General features: G+C 48.0%; 1 protein-coding gene across 3 annotated transcripts in view; it reads left to right on the top strand.

Annotated features, from left to right (window-relative positions):
• ZDHHC14 (zinc finger DHHC-type palmitoyltransferase 14) overlaps positions 1 to 10,792 on the top strand; it is a 266,729-nt gene extending 255,937 nt beyond the window's left edge. For 2 of the 3 annotated variants that reach the window (XM_059401334.1, XM_059401335.1), the window contains exon 9: positions 9,513 to 10,792. In XM_059401334.1, coding sequence (XP_059257317.1) covers positions 9,513 to 9,911 — 399 coding nt within the window. In that variant the 3' untranslated portion in view covers positions 9,912 to 10,792. The remainder of the gene's footprint in view (positions 1 to 9,512) is intronic. The other variant, XM_059401336.1, reaches the window with a different exon arrangement.
• Positions 10,793 to 15,839: the final 5,047 nt, after the last annotated feature.

A 15,839-nucleotide genomic window follows, 5' to 3' on the forward strand; every position in this document is an offset into this window, starting at 1 on the left:
CTGGAGGAGATGACATCGGAGCCAAATAGTAAGAGGTTCGTTAAAACGCATTAGCCACCCAGGGATGGGAGAAACACGCCGCACAAAGCACGGACAGGTCACAGGTGCAAGTGGGGTGGCCCTGCATGCCGGTGCGGGAGCCGGACAACTGAGTTACCAGACTGTGGGCTGCAAAGCAGGTGTTGGAGGGAGCGTGCCTTAGAAGCAGCATGGATTTCTCCACAAGGCAGGGAGCTGTTGCAGAGAGCAATATCATCAGGTTTTCTTGGGGTGAATGGAGCCCCGGAGGTCCCATGCGGTGCCGAGGGAAGCATGTTAATACGGAGATGGGGAAAACAGAAGAAGACCTTCACAGTAGACCTTGCGGCAGTGGGGCTGCTCGGGACAGCCGAGGTGGGTTTCGAAAAGAAGCAGCAGCTGTCAGGGGTGGAGTCTCTGTGGAGGGTTGGGGACAAGGAGCCAGGGATGCGCCCCCCCACACCCCCCGCCTTTCAGCTTGGAAACACAGGGAGAGGGGGAGGGGGAAGCTGAAGGTGCCCATTGATAGCTGGGGGTGACGGGGGGTACCCTGCCGGTAGTGGGGGAAACTTACAGATGGCTCCCTCCCCGTGCTTATGAAGGAATGATGTGGTTTGTAGAAATTCACTTTGAAATAGTAGAGACGTGGGCCAATTTTATTAGTTGTCCTAGAAATAACAGCCGATCGGCATTGTTAACAAAGCATGAGCTGCTGGTTTGTCCTCTATTAACCTGATTTCGTTTCTCCTGCTGGAAGAGTCTTTTCTCGAAAATCAACATTTAATATCTTTTCCTGTCTCTCTCTCCACCCACCCCTGTCAACTCTGCCCTCACCAAGTCAAATCAGGTCTCTTGACCGAATTAGACACTATCGAGGATGAGCGAATAAAGCTGAAATATGAGGAGGGGGAAATGCAGACGGACAGATTTCAGGACTCAGCACAGTGTGGAAAGGTAGAGCGAGAGCTCCGTGCGGCATCACAGCCCCTGGGCTTGTACTTGCCAGTCCTCACCCTGGGGCTGGGACAGCAGGGACATCAAGTCCTTTAGTCCCAAGAGCCTCCCATTCCTAGCCTGTGAAGGGAAGAAGTGGGGAGTCGTGAACGGAGGCCATTAGAACCGACTGAGCCCCTGTGTGCCCCGTCCTCCCAGCCCCAGCCGATGACACAGCCAGGAACGCAGGAGGGGCTCATTAGACGTTCAGCTGAGTGTGCGTGAACGTCCCCGTCTCGGGGCCTTGCTCCTGGGGGCTCTGCACAAACACTGGTGTGTTCCTGTCTTTATTTCTCCACCTCATTCCTTCCTCTCCCCAGTTTTGTCACATCTGCAAAAGGCTCCCCTATGAATATGAAACTAGGAACCAGAGGGACGGAGTTCTCTTTGGTGCAGGGACAGCCTTGGTACGATCAAATCAGTCCATGGGCTGAGAAACCAGAGGTCACGGCTAGTCTGCCCACTGGACACTGTAAGCCAAGTGCCTGTGTGCTTTTCCAGGGATGGTGACAATTTTTAAGACTTGAAAACACATGATGAGCTCTAAAACGTGTGAACTACAAAATCGGAATTAATGCATGTTTAATGTCTACAAGACATCTGATGTCAACTTCATTCATTGTTAATTTTATTAATTAAACTAAACCCAGCACTTATATGATTTATTCAGCTAGTCTTGCAGAATTCTTCGTGCATCATCTGAAAAAAATAGATTAAACAATAATGGTAAATCACAGGACAAGAAGGAAGCTCTCCTCCTAACCTACATTTTAAGTGTGTTTTAGAAGTATAGAGTATTTCTGGAACCGTAATTGAGCACTCATAGACCCCCAGAAGACGGCTTCATGGCCAAGCAGACATAAACAATGCCCAATGCTAATACTTTTGATAAGAATTGGAGCAGAAGCCATAAATAATTTCACTCGCCCTTCATTTGTATACAAGACCATCTAGAAAACTCCCAGCTTTGCTTTTAACAGCATTGAATTTGTGTGCTAGGTTTATTTCAAACAAGAAGTCAGCGAGAGTAAAATAAAATGTATCCCAACATGAGCAATTTTATTTGAAAATCTGCAGAAACAGAAAGTAAATTATCGCTGCACTGTTTTCCCCTCGTAACTTTAAGTGACAATGTGTGTGACATCTGAACATCTGAAACCATCAGTTCGTTTGTACGTTAAATGACAGTGCTTTGTCCCAGCAGTAAATCAGCCAGCCCTCACACAGCAAACACAGCGGTCCGCGCTCCTGCCCCCACTGTTTCTCCTGCTGCCAACACGAGGGTCTTTTCGTAGATACTCTTCCAAGAGATCGGGTTTCTATTCCAGTGGTCTTCCGCATTTGGATGATTTTTTACTTTTTTATTTTTTTAAGATTTTATTTATTTATTTATCAGAGAGAGCGAGAGCGAGCAGGAGAGTACAAGCAGGCAGAGTGGCAGGCAGAAGCAGAGAGAGAAGCAGCCTCCTTGCTAAGCAAGGAGTCCCATGCAGGGCTTGATCCTAGAACCCTGGGATCACGACCTGAGCCCAAGGCAGTGGCTTAACCCACGAGACACCCAGGCTTCCCTGATTTTTTTACGTTTAGAATGGCAGTTTCATAGAATTCAACCCAATATTTGAGAGATAGTAACCTTTAAAGGCTTGTTTTGGAATGATAGCACAAGTCTCTCAATTTCCCGTTTGTACTGGGTGGATTGTACTGCCCAGTATCCAGGTGCTTGATTGGTTTTTCTTAAGATTATGTGAGTGGTTAGATCTCTAAAAGACACCTAAGGGTGTTTTGGTGTTAGTGCTGGAGCCTTAAGCCCTGGACCAAGTTGTCAGAGAAGTAAGCAGTGATGTCGCCCCCTACTGGTTGAAGAGAGGAGTCCGCTCATGAAAAGGCGAGAAGGTGGGGGGTGGCTTGAGAAAGGCTGAGCTTTTCTCGAGAAGTGTCTGTTCATGTCTTCTGCCCATTTTTTGACTGGGTTATTAGTTTTGAGTATTGAGTTTGAGAATTTCTTTATAGATCTTGAATATCAGCCCTTTGTCTGTACTGTCATTTGCAAATATCTTCTCCCATTCCTGGGTTGCCTCTTAGTTTTGTTGACTGTTTCCTTTGCTGTGCAGAAGCTTTTGATCTTGTTGAAGTCCCAAAAGTTCATTTTCGCTTGTCTTTGGCGACATGTGTTGAAAGAAGTTGCTGTGGCCAGTGTCGAAGAGGTTACTGCCTGTGTTCTCCTCTAGGATTTTGATGGATTCCTGTCTCTCATTGAGATCTTTCATCCATTTTTGAGTCTGTTTTTGTGTCTGGTGTAAGAGAATGGTCCGGTTTCATTCTTCTGTATGTAGCTGTCCAATTTTCCCAGCACCTTGTATTGAAGAAACTGTCTTTTGTCTATTGGATATTTTTTTCCTGATTTGTCAAAGATTAGTTAACCATGGAGTTGAGAGTCCATTTCTGGAGTCCTTATTCTGTTCCATTGGTCTGTTCCATTGTGTGTCTGTTTTTGTGCCAGTACAATGCTGTCTTGGTGATCACAGCTTTGTAATACAGCTCGAAGACATGCAACGGGGTGCCCCCAGCTTTGTTTGTTTGTTTCATCCTTAACTTGGCAATTCGGGATCTTTCCCAGTTCCATACAGATTTTAGGATTTTTTTGTTCCAGCTCTTTGAAAAATGTCAATGGTATTTTAATAGTGATGGCATTGTAAGTATAAATTGCTCTGGGGAGGATAGACATTTAGATGTTTATTCTTCCAATATATGAGCATGGAATATTTTTCCATCTTTTTGTTTCTTCAGTTTCTTTCATGAGTGTTTTGTAGTTTCTAGAGTATAGATCCTTTACCTCTTTAGTTAGGTTTATTTCCTTTGGATCTTGTGGTTTTTGTTGCTGTTGTGAACGGAATTGATTCCTTAATTTCTCTTTCTATAGTTACATTGTTAATGTATAGAAAAACAGCTGATTTCTGTGCATTGATTTTGTCTCCTGCCACATTGCTGAATTGCCGTATGAGTTCTAGTAATTTGGGGGTGGAGTCTTTTGGTTTTTCCACATATAGTATCATGTCATCTGCAAAGAGGGAGAATTGGACTTCTTCTTTGCCAATTTGGTTGTTAAGAATAGAGCTACGCTAGGACCCAGCAACGACACGACTGGGTATTTACCCCAAAGATACAGATGTAGTGAAAAGAAGGGGCACATGCACACCAATGTTCATAGCAGCAATGTCCTTGATAGCCAACCTGTGGAAGGAGCTGAGATGCCCTTCAACAGATGAATGAATGGATAAAGAAGATGTGGCTCTTATACACAAGGGAATATTACTCAGCCATCAGAAAGGACAAATAGCCACCATTTGCATCAACATGGATGGAACTGGAGGGGATTATGTTAAGCAAAGTAAATCAAGCAGAGAAAGACAATTATCATATGGTTTCACTCATCTGTGGAACATAAGCAATAGCACAGAGGACCATAGAGGAAGGGAGGGAAATCCAAAGGGGAGAGAAATCAGAGAGGGAGATGAACCATGAGAAACTATGGATCCCGAGAAACAATCTGGGGGGTTCGGAGGAGGAGGGTGTAGGGAGGGGGTAACAGAGCAATGGGCATTGAGGAGGCACCTGCTGTGATGAGCGCTGGGTGTTACACTTAACTAACGAATCACTGAAAACTACATCAAAAACTAATTATGTACTATACAGTGGCTAGCTGAATATAATAAAAAATAAATAGATAAATAAGAAAAGAAAGGCTGACCTTTAAGAAGAGAGAGGTGGGAAGGAAGACAGGGAAGGAAAAAGAGGAAGAAGAAAGAAGAAATGGGCAAATAAAAATCAGAAGCAGAGGTGAAAAGGAGGAGGTATAAGTACATCGTTTCATGGATCCCCTCCACAGTGACCTTGAAAATATCAGCCGAGTTATCAAATGGGATCGCAACCATGAAGGTTTATCAACCCATCCTCCTGGGAATTTTGGCATTGTGCAAAATGAGGGAATGCTAACTTTAAAAACAAAACAACAACAACAAAAAAGGAGCTTCCCAATCATTGAATCTTTTCTAAGAAGGAGATGTTCAATTTTAGTATATGTGCTGCCGAAGCGAGCACTAAGAAGGAGATGTTCAAAACATGCGAAGTTAATGTGAGAATTATAGTCCCTTGTTGGAATCCAATAAAGTCCATTGTCACGTGGAACCAATAAGAGATTTATATGGGCAAACTCCAGTAGAACAAATCCTGGTCCCTGGGTTCGTCCATATGGGGTTGTTTGTCTAAAGGAAAATCAGTTCAAATGGGACAAATTCTTTTCAAAGTTTTGGGTCAGCAGGATTTGGACACTTAGGTTCATCGTCCCGGTAACTGTGCTCACGGACGTCACGGCCGCAAGTTAAACTGGCGGGAAGCGATGCACGGCAGAGAGTAGGTTAATTATTAATATGAAAGCAGGCCCTATGATGAAAGAAATATCCCTAACTATACTCAGAAAGATAGTCATCTTTTTAAATGTTTGAAGAAATCAATGTAGGAGAGAGGCTTGAAGTCAGTTAATACAAGCTAGGGTTCAAAATACTCATTTTGAAAATATTTCTGAGTCACTTATATTTAGACTTTTTTTTTTTTAAAGCAATAGTTCAGGGTCAATTGTTTTTCATGTGTTCAAGCTCTTAGGCTTTACCTCTGGTAATCGGAACACTGTTTTTCATAGTCCTGACCGGGAGGCTGAGCACGGATTTGTTACCGTTTTAATGAATTGTCAGTTTGGCCACAGGAAAGCTCTGTAATGTGTACAGGAGTGGACCCTGGTTTGGAGGGGGCTTTCTCTTTAAGAGAAAGAAAACAATTTGCCAGGAACTGGGACTTGATCTCAAGCCTCATAGCTTCAGGATAAACCCACCTCCAGGTACGGGTGGTCCTGTTAGAGGCAGCAGTGATGTTGGTCATACAAAGCCTTCCAGACCACATCCAGCTCCACGTGAAGTCCCCAGTGATCACAAGGTCTAAGGAACTAACTGATCACTTCCTCCAGGGGAATCTGGCTCTGCAGTGGGCATGGCTGGAGGGGAGTGACCAGGGAAGAGGACCAGGGAAGTGAGCTGGAGACAGGAGGGGGGGCTACCTCTCCCCTTGCCCTGGTGCCCCTGACCTCGAAAATCTCCAGCTCTGCCCTCTCACATAAGCCTCTGTGAGTCTGCAAACGTCAGTCTTGCACCGATCCCTAAAATAGAATTTGCCAATTAGTGTTCAATAAAAAGGAAGTCTTTCTGCAGGCAACAGAGACAAGCAAGTCTGATTTGCAGTTTTATCTTTCCTTAGAGCCCAGGGTGCTGGGTAGACTGAAGGTATGAGACATGGGGGGAGCTCCAGGAGGGAAGATTTGAGAACAGGATCCTGGCCTCCAGGCACGGCTCAGCCCCAGGGTCACTCACCGGCCTGCTCCCAGGCTGCACCGAGCCCGAGCCCCGGAAAGTGGAGGAGGCAGTGAGGGAACCCAGCTGTCGTGATCATCAAGGAGACCAAACCGCGCTTTTCACAACACGTTCATTGCAAAGCACAATATATCCAAAGCCCTAGGACGGTTTCCAGAAGATGAATGTTTAATCAGGAAGGTTGCTCTTCTCTGCCTCTGCCCTGTCAAGACCAAGCCGGTGTGTTGGACCAGCCTGACCATACGGGAGAGCGTGAGCAACACCTGCCGGCACCAGCCCGCCCGCGGCCCCCGCCTCACTGCGCAGCATCTCCGCCAGAAAGCAACGCCCCGGCCCCCCGCCAGCAGCTGGAACCCGGTGTCGGACCAGCCCTCGGGAAAGCACTGCGGTGGCAGAAACCACGGGGTGGTGATGGGAAAAATGAGAACAGGAGATCCCAGCCCTTGCCCAGGGCCCTCCGTGTTCCTGAGCTCCCTGGACTGGGAGGAAGGTGATGGAGAGTGAGGGTCCCCCCGAGACTTGCTTTCCTTCGGTAAAGAACTCTATTCTTGCCTGAAATTGGGTCTTTCACCTTTGAAAGCCTGTGCATTCGCAGAGACTGCAGCCCTCCCTCCTCCTCAGTGGGCTGGGGCGGGCCTGCCCCTTGCGGTTGTAGAAAGAAACCCTCTGGCCAAAGGACGCACACACTGGAGCGAATGAAAGAAAAGCCGAGTGTCCACTGACAGATGAATGGACGGAGAAGATGCGGTGTAGATCCACTACGGAGTACTACGCCGCCTTCCAAAAGAATGAGATCTTGCCATGTGCGATGATGTGGACGGACCTAGAGGCTATTAGGCTAAATGAAGTCAGTCGGTCAGAGAAAGACAAATGCCGTGTGATTTCACTCCTTTGTGGAATTTGAGAAACAAAATGGATGAACATAGAGGAAGGGAAGGAAAAATAAAATAAGAAGAAAACAGAGAGGGAAGCAAACCATGAGACCCTCCACGACAGGAAACAAACTGAGGGTTGCTGGAGGGGAGGTGAGTGGGTAACTGGTGACGGGCACTGAGGAGGGCACGTGATGTAACGAGGTCTGGGTGTTATGTGCAACTGACGAAGCACTGAGCTCTGCCTCTGAAAGTAATAACACGCTCTGTGTTAACTGAATTTAAATAAAAAGATTTTTTAAAAGAAAGGAAGGAAGAGAAAGAAAGAATGGAAGGAAGGAAGAGAGAAAGAGAGGGAGAGAGGAAGGAAGGAAGAAAGACCTCGTAAGTCGGAACTTCGATGAACTCTCTCTCCTCCCAAAAGTGTGCGTGGTGCGTGGTTCCTTCTGTTCCCTGCACGGAGGTGGGGGAGTGATGACAGCTCTAGGTATCCCCTGGGCAGGACAGTGAGCCAACTCCACCACAAAACCGCTGGGACAGGTTCTACAAGAACTCGGGAGTTCTGAAAAAGAGAGGAGGGGATAGTAAGACAAGGTTTATGAAGTACCTACTATGTGTCGCGCGCAGTAGTAGAAAGAGCTTCATGGTCAAGCAAACCCAGCCCCAAACGCTGGGTCCTTGCCTTACTCTTATCCGTAAGGGCTTAAACAAGCCACTCGTTCACTTCAGCCTCAGGGGGGAAATGTGTTTGTTCTAAGAACTTCTGAAGAAACAGTGCAGTGCCTCGCTTACTGCTCGAACCTAAAGTCACACCCGTTCTTCTTCCTCCTGGTTGAAGAGCAGTTCCTGAAACTCTCGAAGGACTGAACGCACACACTCAAGTTCAAGATCTCTGAAGGCTGCCGAGGCGTCTTCTGGCTGATCCACACCTGCTCCATCGCTCGAGGGAGGGCTCCACGCTCCACGTCCCATGGCCCACGTTCCACATGCCACGTTCCAGCAGCTCAAAATATGTTTACACCATTTCTTCGCCCAGTGAGCGAAATGAGGGAAAGGACATAAGGTGCGACATGACGTAAGGACACTTAGAAGAAAAGGAAACATCTTGTGAAATGTTGGCATTCTCTTTCACGGATTAAAAAAAACACAGAAGCTCAAGGGTTCTCGAAGCAGATGGAAATTTAGCAGTGGGGAATTCTGGGGCTTTGTGAACAACAGTCTGACCAGACCCTGAGGGCCCTTTCTTTCTCTTTCTTTCTTTCTTCCTTCCTTCCTTCCTTCCTTGTAGTAAAATATACAAAACACAAAATTTACCCTTTCAACCATCTTTCAGTGTCCAGTTCGGTGGCAGTAAGTTCACTCGCAGGGTTGTACAAAGATGGCTACTGTCCATCTCCAGGCCTCTTCGTGTCTCAAAACTGAGACTCTATCCCCAGGCACACTGGCTTCCTCTTCCCTCCCCCCAGGCCCGGGCACCCACCCTTCTCTCTACTTTGTGTCACTGGGAAGTTAATTCTTGCGGGTACCGCGTGTGTTATGGAATACTCGCCCACTTGTGACTGGCTCACCTCACTGAGCACGATGTCCTCAGGGTTCATCCGTGTGATGGGCTGTGTCAGGATGTCCTTCCTGTCCACGGCTCAGCTGTGGCGGACCGTCTGTCTAGACCACGTTTTGTGGATCTGTTTATCTGCAGACGGACCCCTGCTTCCACCTCTTGGCTCTTGTGACTGATGCTGCTGTGAGCGTGGGTGCGGGCCCCTGTATTTGTAAAACAATCAAGTAAAAGTGGTTTCCAGCCTGCAAGCAGCGGCCACTGATCACCAGAGACAACTCTGGGTGGTGAAGCCTGTGACTGTCTCCAGGGGATTTTTCCTTAATTAGGTCGTGTCTGGGGGTCAAGGGCCAGGAGGCTGCCCGTAACTGCCTCTGGCTGCCCGTAACTCCCTGGGCACCTGTGGGTGCTGTGGGCACCTGTGGATCCCCCCCCCCCCCCAGCGGCTTATTTCGGTGCACATGTTTTCCAGGTGCGGGCGTCCCTGGCTGGTACCAGGCCCCTGTGCATGCTCTCTGCCTGTCTCACTGAGCATCACTAACGGGTTTCTCTCTCTCTCTCACATCCCGCCCTTCCCCTTCCTGTGCCCCCCCTCCTCCCCACCCCATGCCCGTCGCCTCTCCGCCTTCGGGTTGCCGGCTCCCTCCTGCTGCCCAGTGCGACCAGGACCAGTGCATTCAGAGCACCAAATTCGTTTTGCAGGCCGCGGCCACGCCCCTGCTGCAGAGCGAGCCCAGCCTCACCAGCGACGAGCTGCACCTGCCCGGGAAGCCGGGCCTGGGCACACCCTGCGCCAGCCTGACACTTGGGCAGCCCACGCCGCCCTCCTCCATGCCCAACCTCACCGCCGAGGCGGCGCTCACAGACATCCTGCCCCTGAAAGACGAGCACGTGGGCCACCAGTTCCTGACCCCGGAGGAAGCACCCTCGCCGCCGCGGATGCTGGCGGGCAGCCCCCTGGCCCACAGCCGCACCATGCACGTGCTGGGGCTGGCCAGCCAGGACTCCCTGCACGAGGACTCGGTGCGCGGGCTGGTGAAGCTCAGCTCCGTGTGACCGCAGCCCAGGGACAAGGGCCGCAGACCACGGGAGCTTGGCCGTGACCCGGTTCCATGGCGGCGAGGACAACTCCGGGTCCTGGGGCGCCCAGACCCCTCAGAGCGCAAACGGATGGCCCTTCCAGGGCAGAAGAGGGCAGGGCCCAAATGCCTACAGCTTGGGTTGATGGAACTTTCTTCCTCACCCTGACTGCTTTGATCACCGTGAAAATGGAGAAGTGGCTGTTTCCAGGCGGCTGGCATTTGAGGGGTGGGCCTGGGGAGAGAGGAGCAGCCTCCGGGGCTGCGGGCTGAGCCCAGGAGGAACGGACCCGGCCCGGATGGCTGCTCTGCGGTCCGCCCGCTGCTCTGGGGACAGACACACGGGAAGGTTGAGGACGCTGGTGGCCAGACTGAATTTGCACTTACATGTTATGCTACTAATATTTGAACTAGACATACCATTCCATTTGTTAATTTAAAAACAAAAACAAAAACCTAAAGGGGATTAAAAAAAAAAAAAAAGACCAGGTCTGGATTTGCATGCCACGCTACGTCTGTTTCCAAGTGGTGTTGGTATTCAAACGGAAATGCTGCTTGCTTGCTTTCTTTCTTTCTTCTAATTTGGTGAATTTTCAAGTGCTGTTTTAGGGGAAGCCAGTGCAGCACAGCGAGGCTCATGGACATTGCCGACACGCGCCAGCTTCTCGAGCTTCGCTAGACAGGGGCAGGTGGCGCCCGGGCTGCGGGGCTGCCGGCTTGTGCCCTGTCAAGTATCAGTTCACCTTCTGTTGGGTAGTTAGACGAGCTTTGTGTCGTACCACGCCTGCCACAGTCTCCACCTCCTTGTGTGACCAAACGTCCTGTGGGCAGCCAATAAAATGACGTCCTCTGTTATTTCGGATCTGCGTACAGTTATCCTTAACAGCTTCAATGACGACACAGTCATCTGGCTGACCTATGGAGAGTGTGGTTTCACCGAAGTATCCCTAGCGAGGAACGGTCCCCAAACAGCCAAAAGTAAAGTCTTGGAATGGGGTAGGGGGGATTTACGGGATGATTTCTCAGGTAAGCGGGTAGCTTTCCAACAGTGTTTCTCTCTCTCTCTCTCTCTCTCTCTCTCTCTCTCTCTCTCTTTTTTTCTTTGTCTTTCTGATACGATCTCAGCAGAATTTGTTCCACATTGACCGATTGCCACAGGGCGATTAATCCACGGGTGGCGGGAGAGGGCCCGCAGGGAAAGGCCACCGTGAGGCGGTCTTCTACGTCCTATTCCAGAAGGTCAGTGCTTGGAAAGGGCAGCGCGAGGTTCTCCTCGGGTATCAGAATATGAGGAGAAACTGGCTTCACGTCTGGGCCCTGAGCATGTAGCTGATCATTCTCACCCAGACATGAAGCAGAGTGGAATTAAGAAAATTACTGCTTCATTCGTTCATTTATCATCGAGAAGGACGCGGGCTCTGTATTTAAGGAGTAAGTCATTTCGGAGGCAGCTGCGGGGACTCAGCAGGCTCTGTCCAGGCTTCTCTCCAGACAATAAATTCAACCGCCCAATCGACTCAAGTTCAAAATCAAGTTGGGGCTCCTCACAACCGTGTGAAACACCAGCCACCCCCAGCGATTTGCATTTATGGAAAAAGGCTGTTTCTCCCACGAAAGAGTTGCCATTTTATAGAAAAGGAAAGCAGAAAAGGAAAAGAAAAGCACAATTTAAAGTCTCATCTGGAATAAAGCCCATTCTTTGTTGGTGGAGAATCTCCTGTGCTGAAAATAACCCCACAATTCTGGCTGGGTGGTGTCTTGGAACCACCGTAACTGTTCATGCTGTCTATACAGATAGAAAACAGGAAAGGCAGATGGTGTGTAGCCATTACTGACCTCCCGGACCTCCTAGCTCCTTGTGCTCGCTTGGAATTTATAATAAGGGGGACAGAGCTCTTCCTTACACAGACACACACACACACACACACACACACACACTCACGGTCACGAACCCATAGGGATTCTCTCCTTGCCTGCACTGCCTGGGAGCAAAAAGCAATAGCCCCACGATGTGCCTTCCAGAACTTTCCTAACCCTCTGCCCTCTGCCTCCTTCCATCTGCTGCCCTGAGACCCTGGGAGAGTGTTGGCCCCGGGGAGAAGATGGGTCACTTCTCACTCCAGTGTCTGTGTCTCCGTCCACTCCCAGTTTCTTCACCTGGAAGATGAAGACAATGAACTTTTGAGTCTTTCCATTTCTATCATCTAATTCAGTGGTTGCTGATTTCCCAGGATTGGTCCCTCTTTCCACCTCCTTATGATAAAATCCAAGAAGTAAGGATCTTTCATGTCTTTAATAACCAATACTTACAGAATATATATTACTGATCCTCCACACACCCCCGGCCTTATCTCCTGTACCCACTGACATCACGGATTGGAAAGGGGATTGGGAATTTCAGTGAGACAAATCAAAGCTATCAAGCCCATTCCGGGTCCAGGAGGGTGATTAACTTGAATAGGCCCATTTGCTATAACAATGAACTTCTTCAAGCCCCAGACCAGAGAGATACTCACAGCCCTTTAGTCTGTGGCTTAGCAAAGAGGGGGGAGTCTGTGGAATGAAGGACTATGAGCCGGGGAGCTCCCAACTTCCCCTGATCTCAGGAAAGGAACTTCTGGTGATGGATCTGCATTTCCCATTAACTGATAAATACAAATATTTTTAAATGCTGGGTGGTTTCATCAAGCTGTGGCTGCATATACACCTTGATCTTTCTAAATTCTGTCGGTGTGTTATGGAGCGATTGCATGCTGGCTATGAAAATAAGATTAATATTTTACCGTGCTATTAAAGCTTGGACCATTATCAAACCTATGCACATGCATACACACACACACACTCACTCACTTTGTTATCTAAAAATCCATCTGCTTTCCTCCTCCCAGAAGTGCTTCAGGCACCGCAGGCTTCCCAGGCACTCAGAGGCTGAGTTGAGCCTGAGTGCCCTGGTCCTGGGGAGGATGTTGGCTGGAGAGTCAGGGCGGCTGCTAGTGTGCCCGCTGAAAGGGCAGGATGACATGACATTCCGTGCCTAGGGAGAATCGGCTGGCATTTGTGCTGACGCACTTGAAAAAATGCTCATTCCAGCGTTCAGCCTGGGAGGGTGATGCCATAGCCCCAGCCTGGGCCAGCAAAATGCCAAATACCTGTTCTGGCCCAGAATAACACCGGGGAAGACCCTTGTGCTCAGCTCAGCCCCCTGCAAGGACCCCGTAACCCCCCCCCCCCCATTATGTTTAGGATTACTGACTGGGATTCAAAACAAGAGACAAACCCCATTTTATGAGCCATGCTTCTGCTGGACCTAAATGGGTTTTCAGAAGTCCCCTAGCTTTTCACTGCCTGGGCTTGGGCCTGGCTTTCTTGTCGGATTCAACAGCAAGTCTATGAATTTGCCTAAAATGATAGGAAGTGTCCCTGGCACTGGGGGCTGTAATAGCATCTCCGGGAAAATGCCAGAATCCAAGCCATTCGGGGACCGCCATCACAGGTTTCTGAGGGGCACAGCCTGATGGGCTCCTCTGTGGGTCTCAGAGCCTCCTTGCTCCCCAAAGGGGGGAACTGTAACTCGATGCCCCCTTCCTGAGCTCCACAAACAGTCAGCCTCTTCACCAGAAACCCAGGGCTTTCCCACCTTGGCTGGTGGTTTTGAGTTAGCCAGAAGGCATCAGGAACTCGCATTCATTGTTTAAGGAACATTTTGAAGTGCGTTGTCTGTCATTCGTCCACAGGACCACTGCCTCACCTGTTTAGGTCTTGATCGTGTAAGAAAAGAGACTAAAGGGAACAAATGTCAGATATACTTTTCTGATTAATGCCTTAAACTGTTTTGAAGCTGAGCCTAAGTCAAATCGATGTTTACATTTTTTATTGAGTACCTATAAGTTGTGGAAGTCAAGCATATTCTTATCTAAAGGAGAGAGCCTTTCAAATGAAGTCTGATTCCCCGGTCCCCTCCACAGGTCCTGGAGCTCTGCGTATGGCCTCGTATGCCATTTTCCATGTGCCTGCATCAAAAACCACCCCCCCCATTTGTTCCCTCGAGATGCAACACCCCCTTGTCTCTGTCTTCTAACAATAAGTTATTGAAATATTAAATAAGCTGAAAGTCGTTTTCTTTCATATGAATGTCAAAGATACTCATGGCTTTTTGTACCTGGGGAAATCCTCCATCTAGTTGCCCACTGTAAGGTCCTCACCATACAGCCAGGATGGATTTTCAGACGAGGCATCAGGACATTAATCCAGCCATGGAAAATAATTGGGAGGCTGAAGATTAGATTGTTTCTGGAGCAACTGAATTTGCAGCTGCCACAAAACTAGATAAATGGCCTTCACTGGAATTATTCTCTAAATCTCATAAACCTTAGGAATCACGTACAGAATGGGCTGGAAACACGAAGACTTTTCTTCCATCTTGCGCAACATGAAGACTTTTCTTCCATCCGCTGTTGACTTTTTAAGAGACACTTGGTATTGCTGATGAAGACATGAATGGACGGCTCTCTGTTTGCCCTAGATATGTTAAGATGGAGAGTTACACCGAGAAGCCATATGGCCTATCCAAGGAGACATGTTTTCTGGGTTCTACATGAATGGACATGGTTTTAGCCTGCAATTAAAAAAAGGGGGGGAGGGGGAGATTACATCCTCACTTACTATTTGCCCAGGGCATTCTGTGTTGGTATTTCACATGAGTCAAACATTTTGGTGTGAAAGGGTGGGAAAAAAGGCCTTTTAAACTCTTAGTGGATTCAAAGCCCTGAATCGGAACAATGGTGAACACACTATAATACAGAGCGTTGCATGTTTTCCAAGATACTTATGCTTATTAAAGTGCCTTTCATGTTTTAATGTTTGCAGAATCTATCTTAAACCTGAAATGAATTAAGAAAGTATTTTCCTCCTTCAATAAAAACTGCTAATGGCATCAAATGTAAACCTCAGTCTTTATAAGATTTTCAAGGTCAACAAGGTGTAGGGAAGAATCAGATCGATTTGCATTCAGTGAGTTTTCACTGTGTAGACACTCCTCTGAAGAGTACTGGATTTTCTGGTCACAGATACCTAGATTGGTTTCTTACAGCTGTGATTCTCAACTTTTTTAAATTCGCAAATGACTTTAGAGCAACTAAGAACTTCAAACCCTGTAATCTACTTGCTCTGTGTTCCACCTTCTAACACACACATACCCCAGCCAGATAAGAATTGTGTTTGGCTACTAATAACAAAATCTCCAAGTAACAGTGGCTTAACAAAGAGATGTGTTTTCTGTCATGCAAAATAAGCCCAGGGGCAGGCAATCCAGAGTCAGTGATGGCTCCATAATGTCATCAGTGTCCTGAACCCTTTCTTTCTGTTCCGCCATTCTTAGCATTGACTTTCATCCTCAGGCTCACTTCATGGCCACAAGATAGCTCCTGCAGCTCCAGCCATCAAAGCCGTATTCCAGGAAGGAAACAAAGGAAAAGAGCAAAATGGGTACAAGACACTTAAGATGGCTCCCTTCAGAGAGCCATTTCCAAATCTTACTCAGATTTCTCCATTGCCAATGTCGAGTCACATGACAACCCCTGAGCACAAAAGAGGCAGGAATTATGGTGTGTTAGCTGGACACATTATTGCCCCAAATAATGTCAAGTTCTGTAAGGAAGAAGGACAAAATGAGTATTGACTAGATCATCACAATGGATAACCTCATCTCCTTACTGAAAAAGAGACCTGCTAGTTGAGTTTCTCCATTCTCCGCTCCACCAGAAAAGCTTTGTCTTCACCCACTTTTTCTCTCTTTGGAGAGAGTTCCTATTTCCTAAAGTAGGCTTGACCTAGGCTGTTCCATGACCTCTAGGATCCAGCCCTTTCTCTTGCATCTTCAGTTTCTCTCTTTTCATTAGTTGCTTTT

This window comes from Mustela nigripes, chromosome 5, assembly GCF_022355385.1.
Source record: "Mustela nigripes isolate SB6536 chromosome 5, MUSNIG.SB6536, whole genome shotgun sequence".
Lineage (NCBI taxonomy): Eukaryota > Metazoa > Chordata > Mammalia > Carnivora > Mustelidae > Mustela > Mustela nigripes.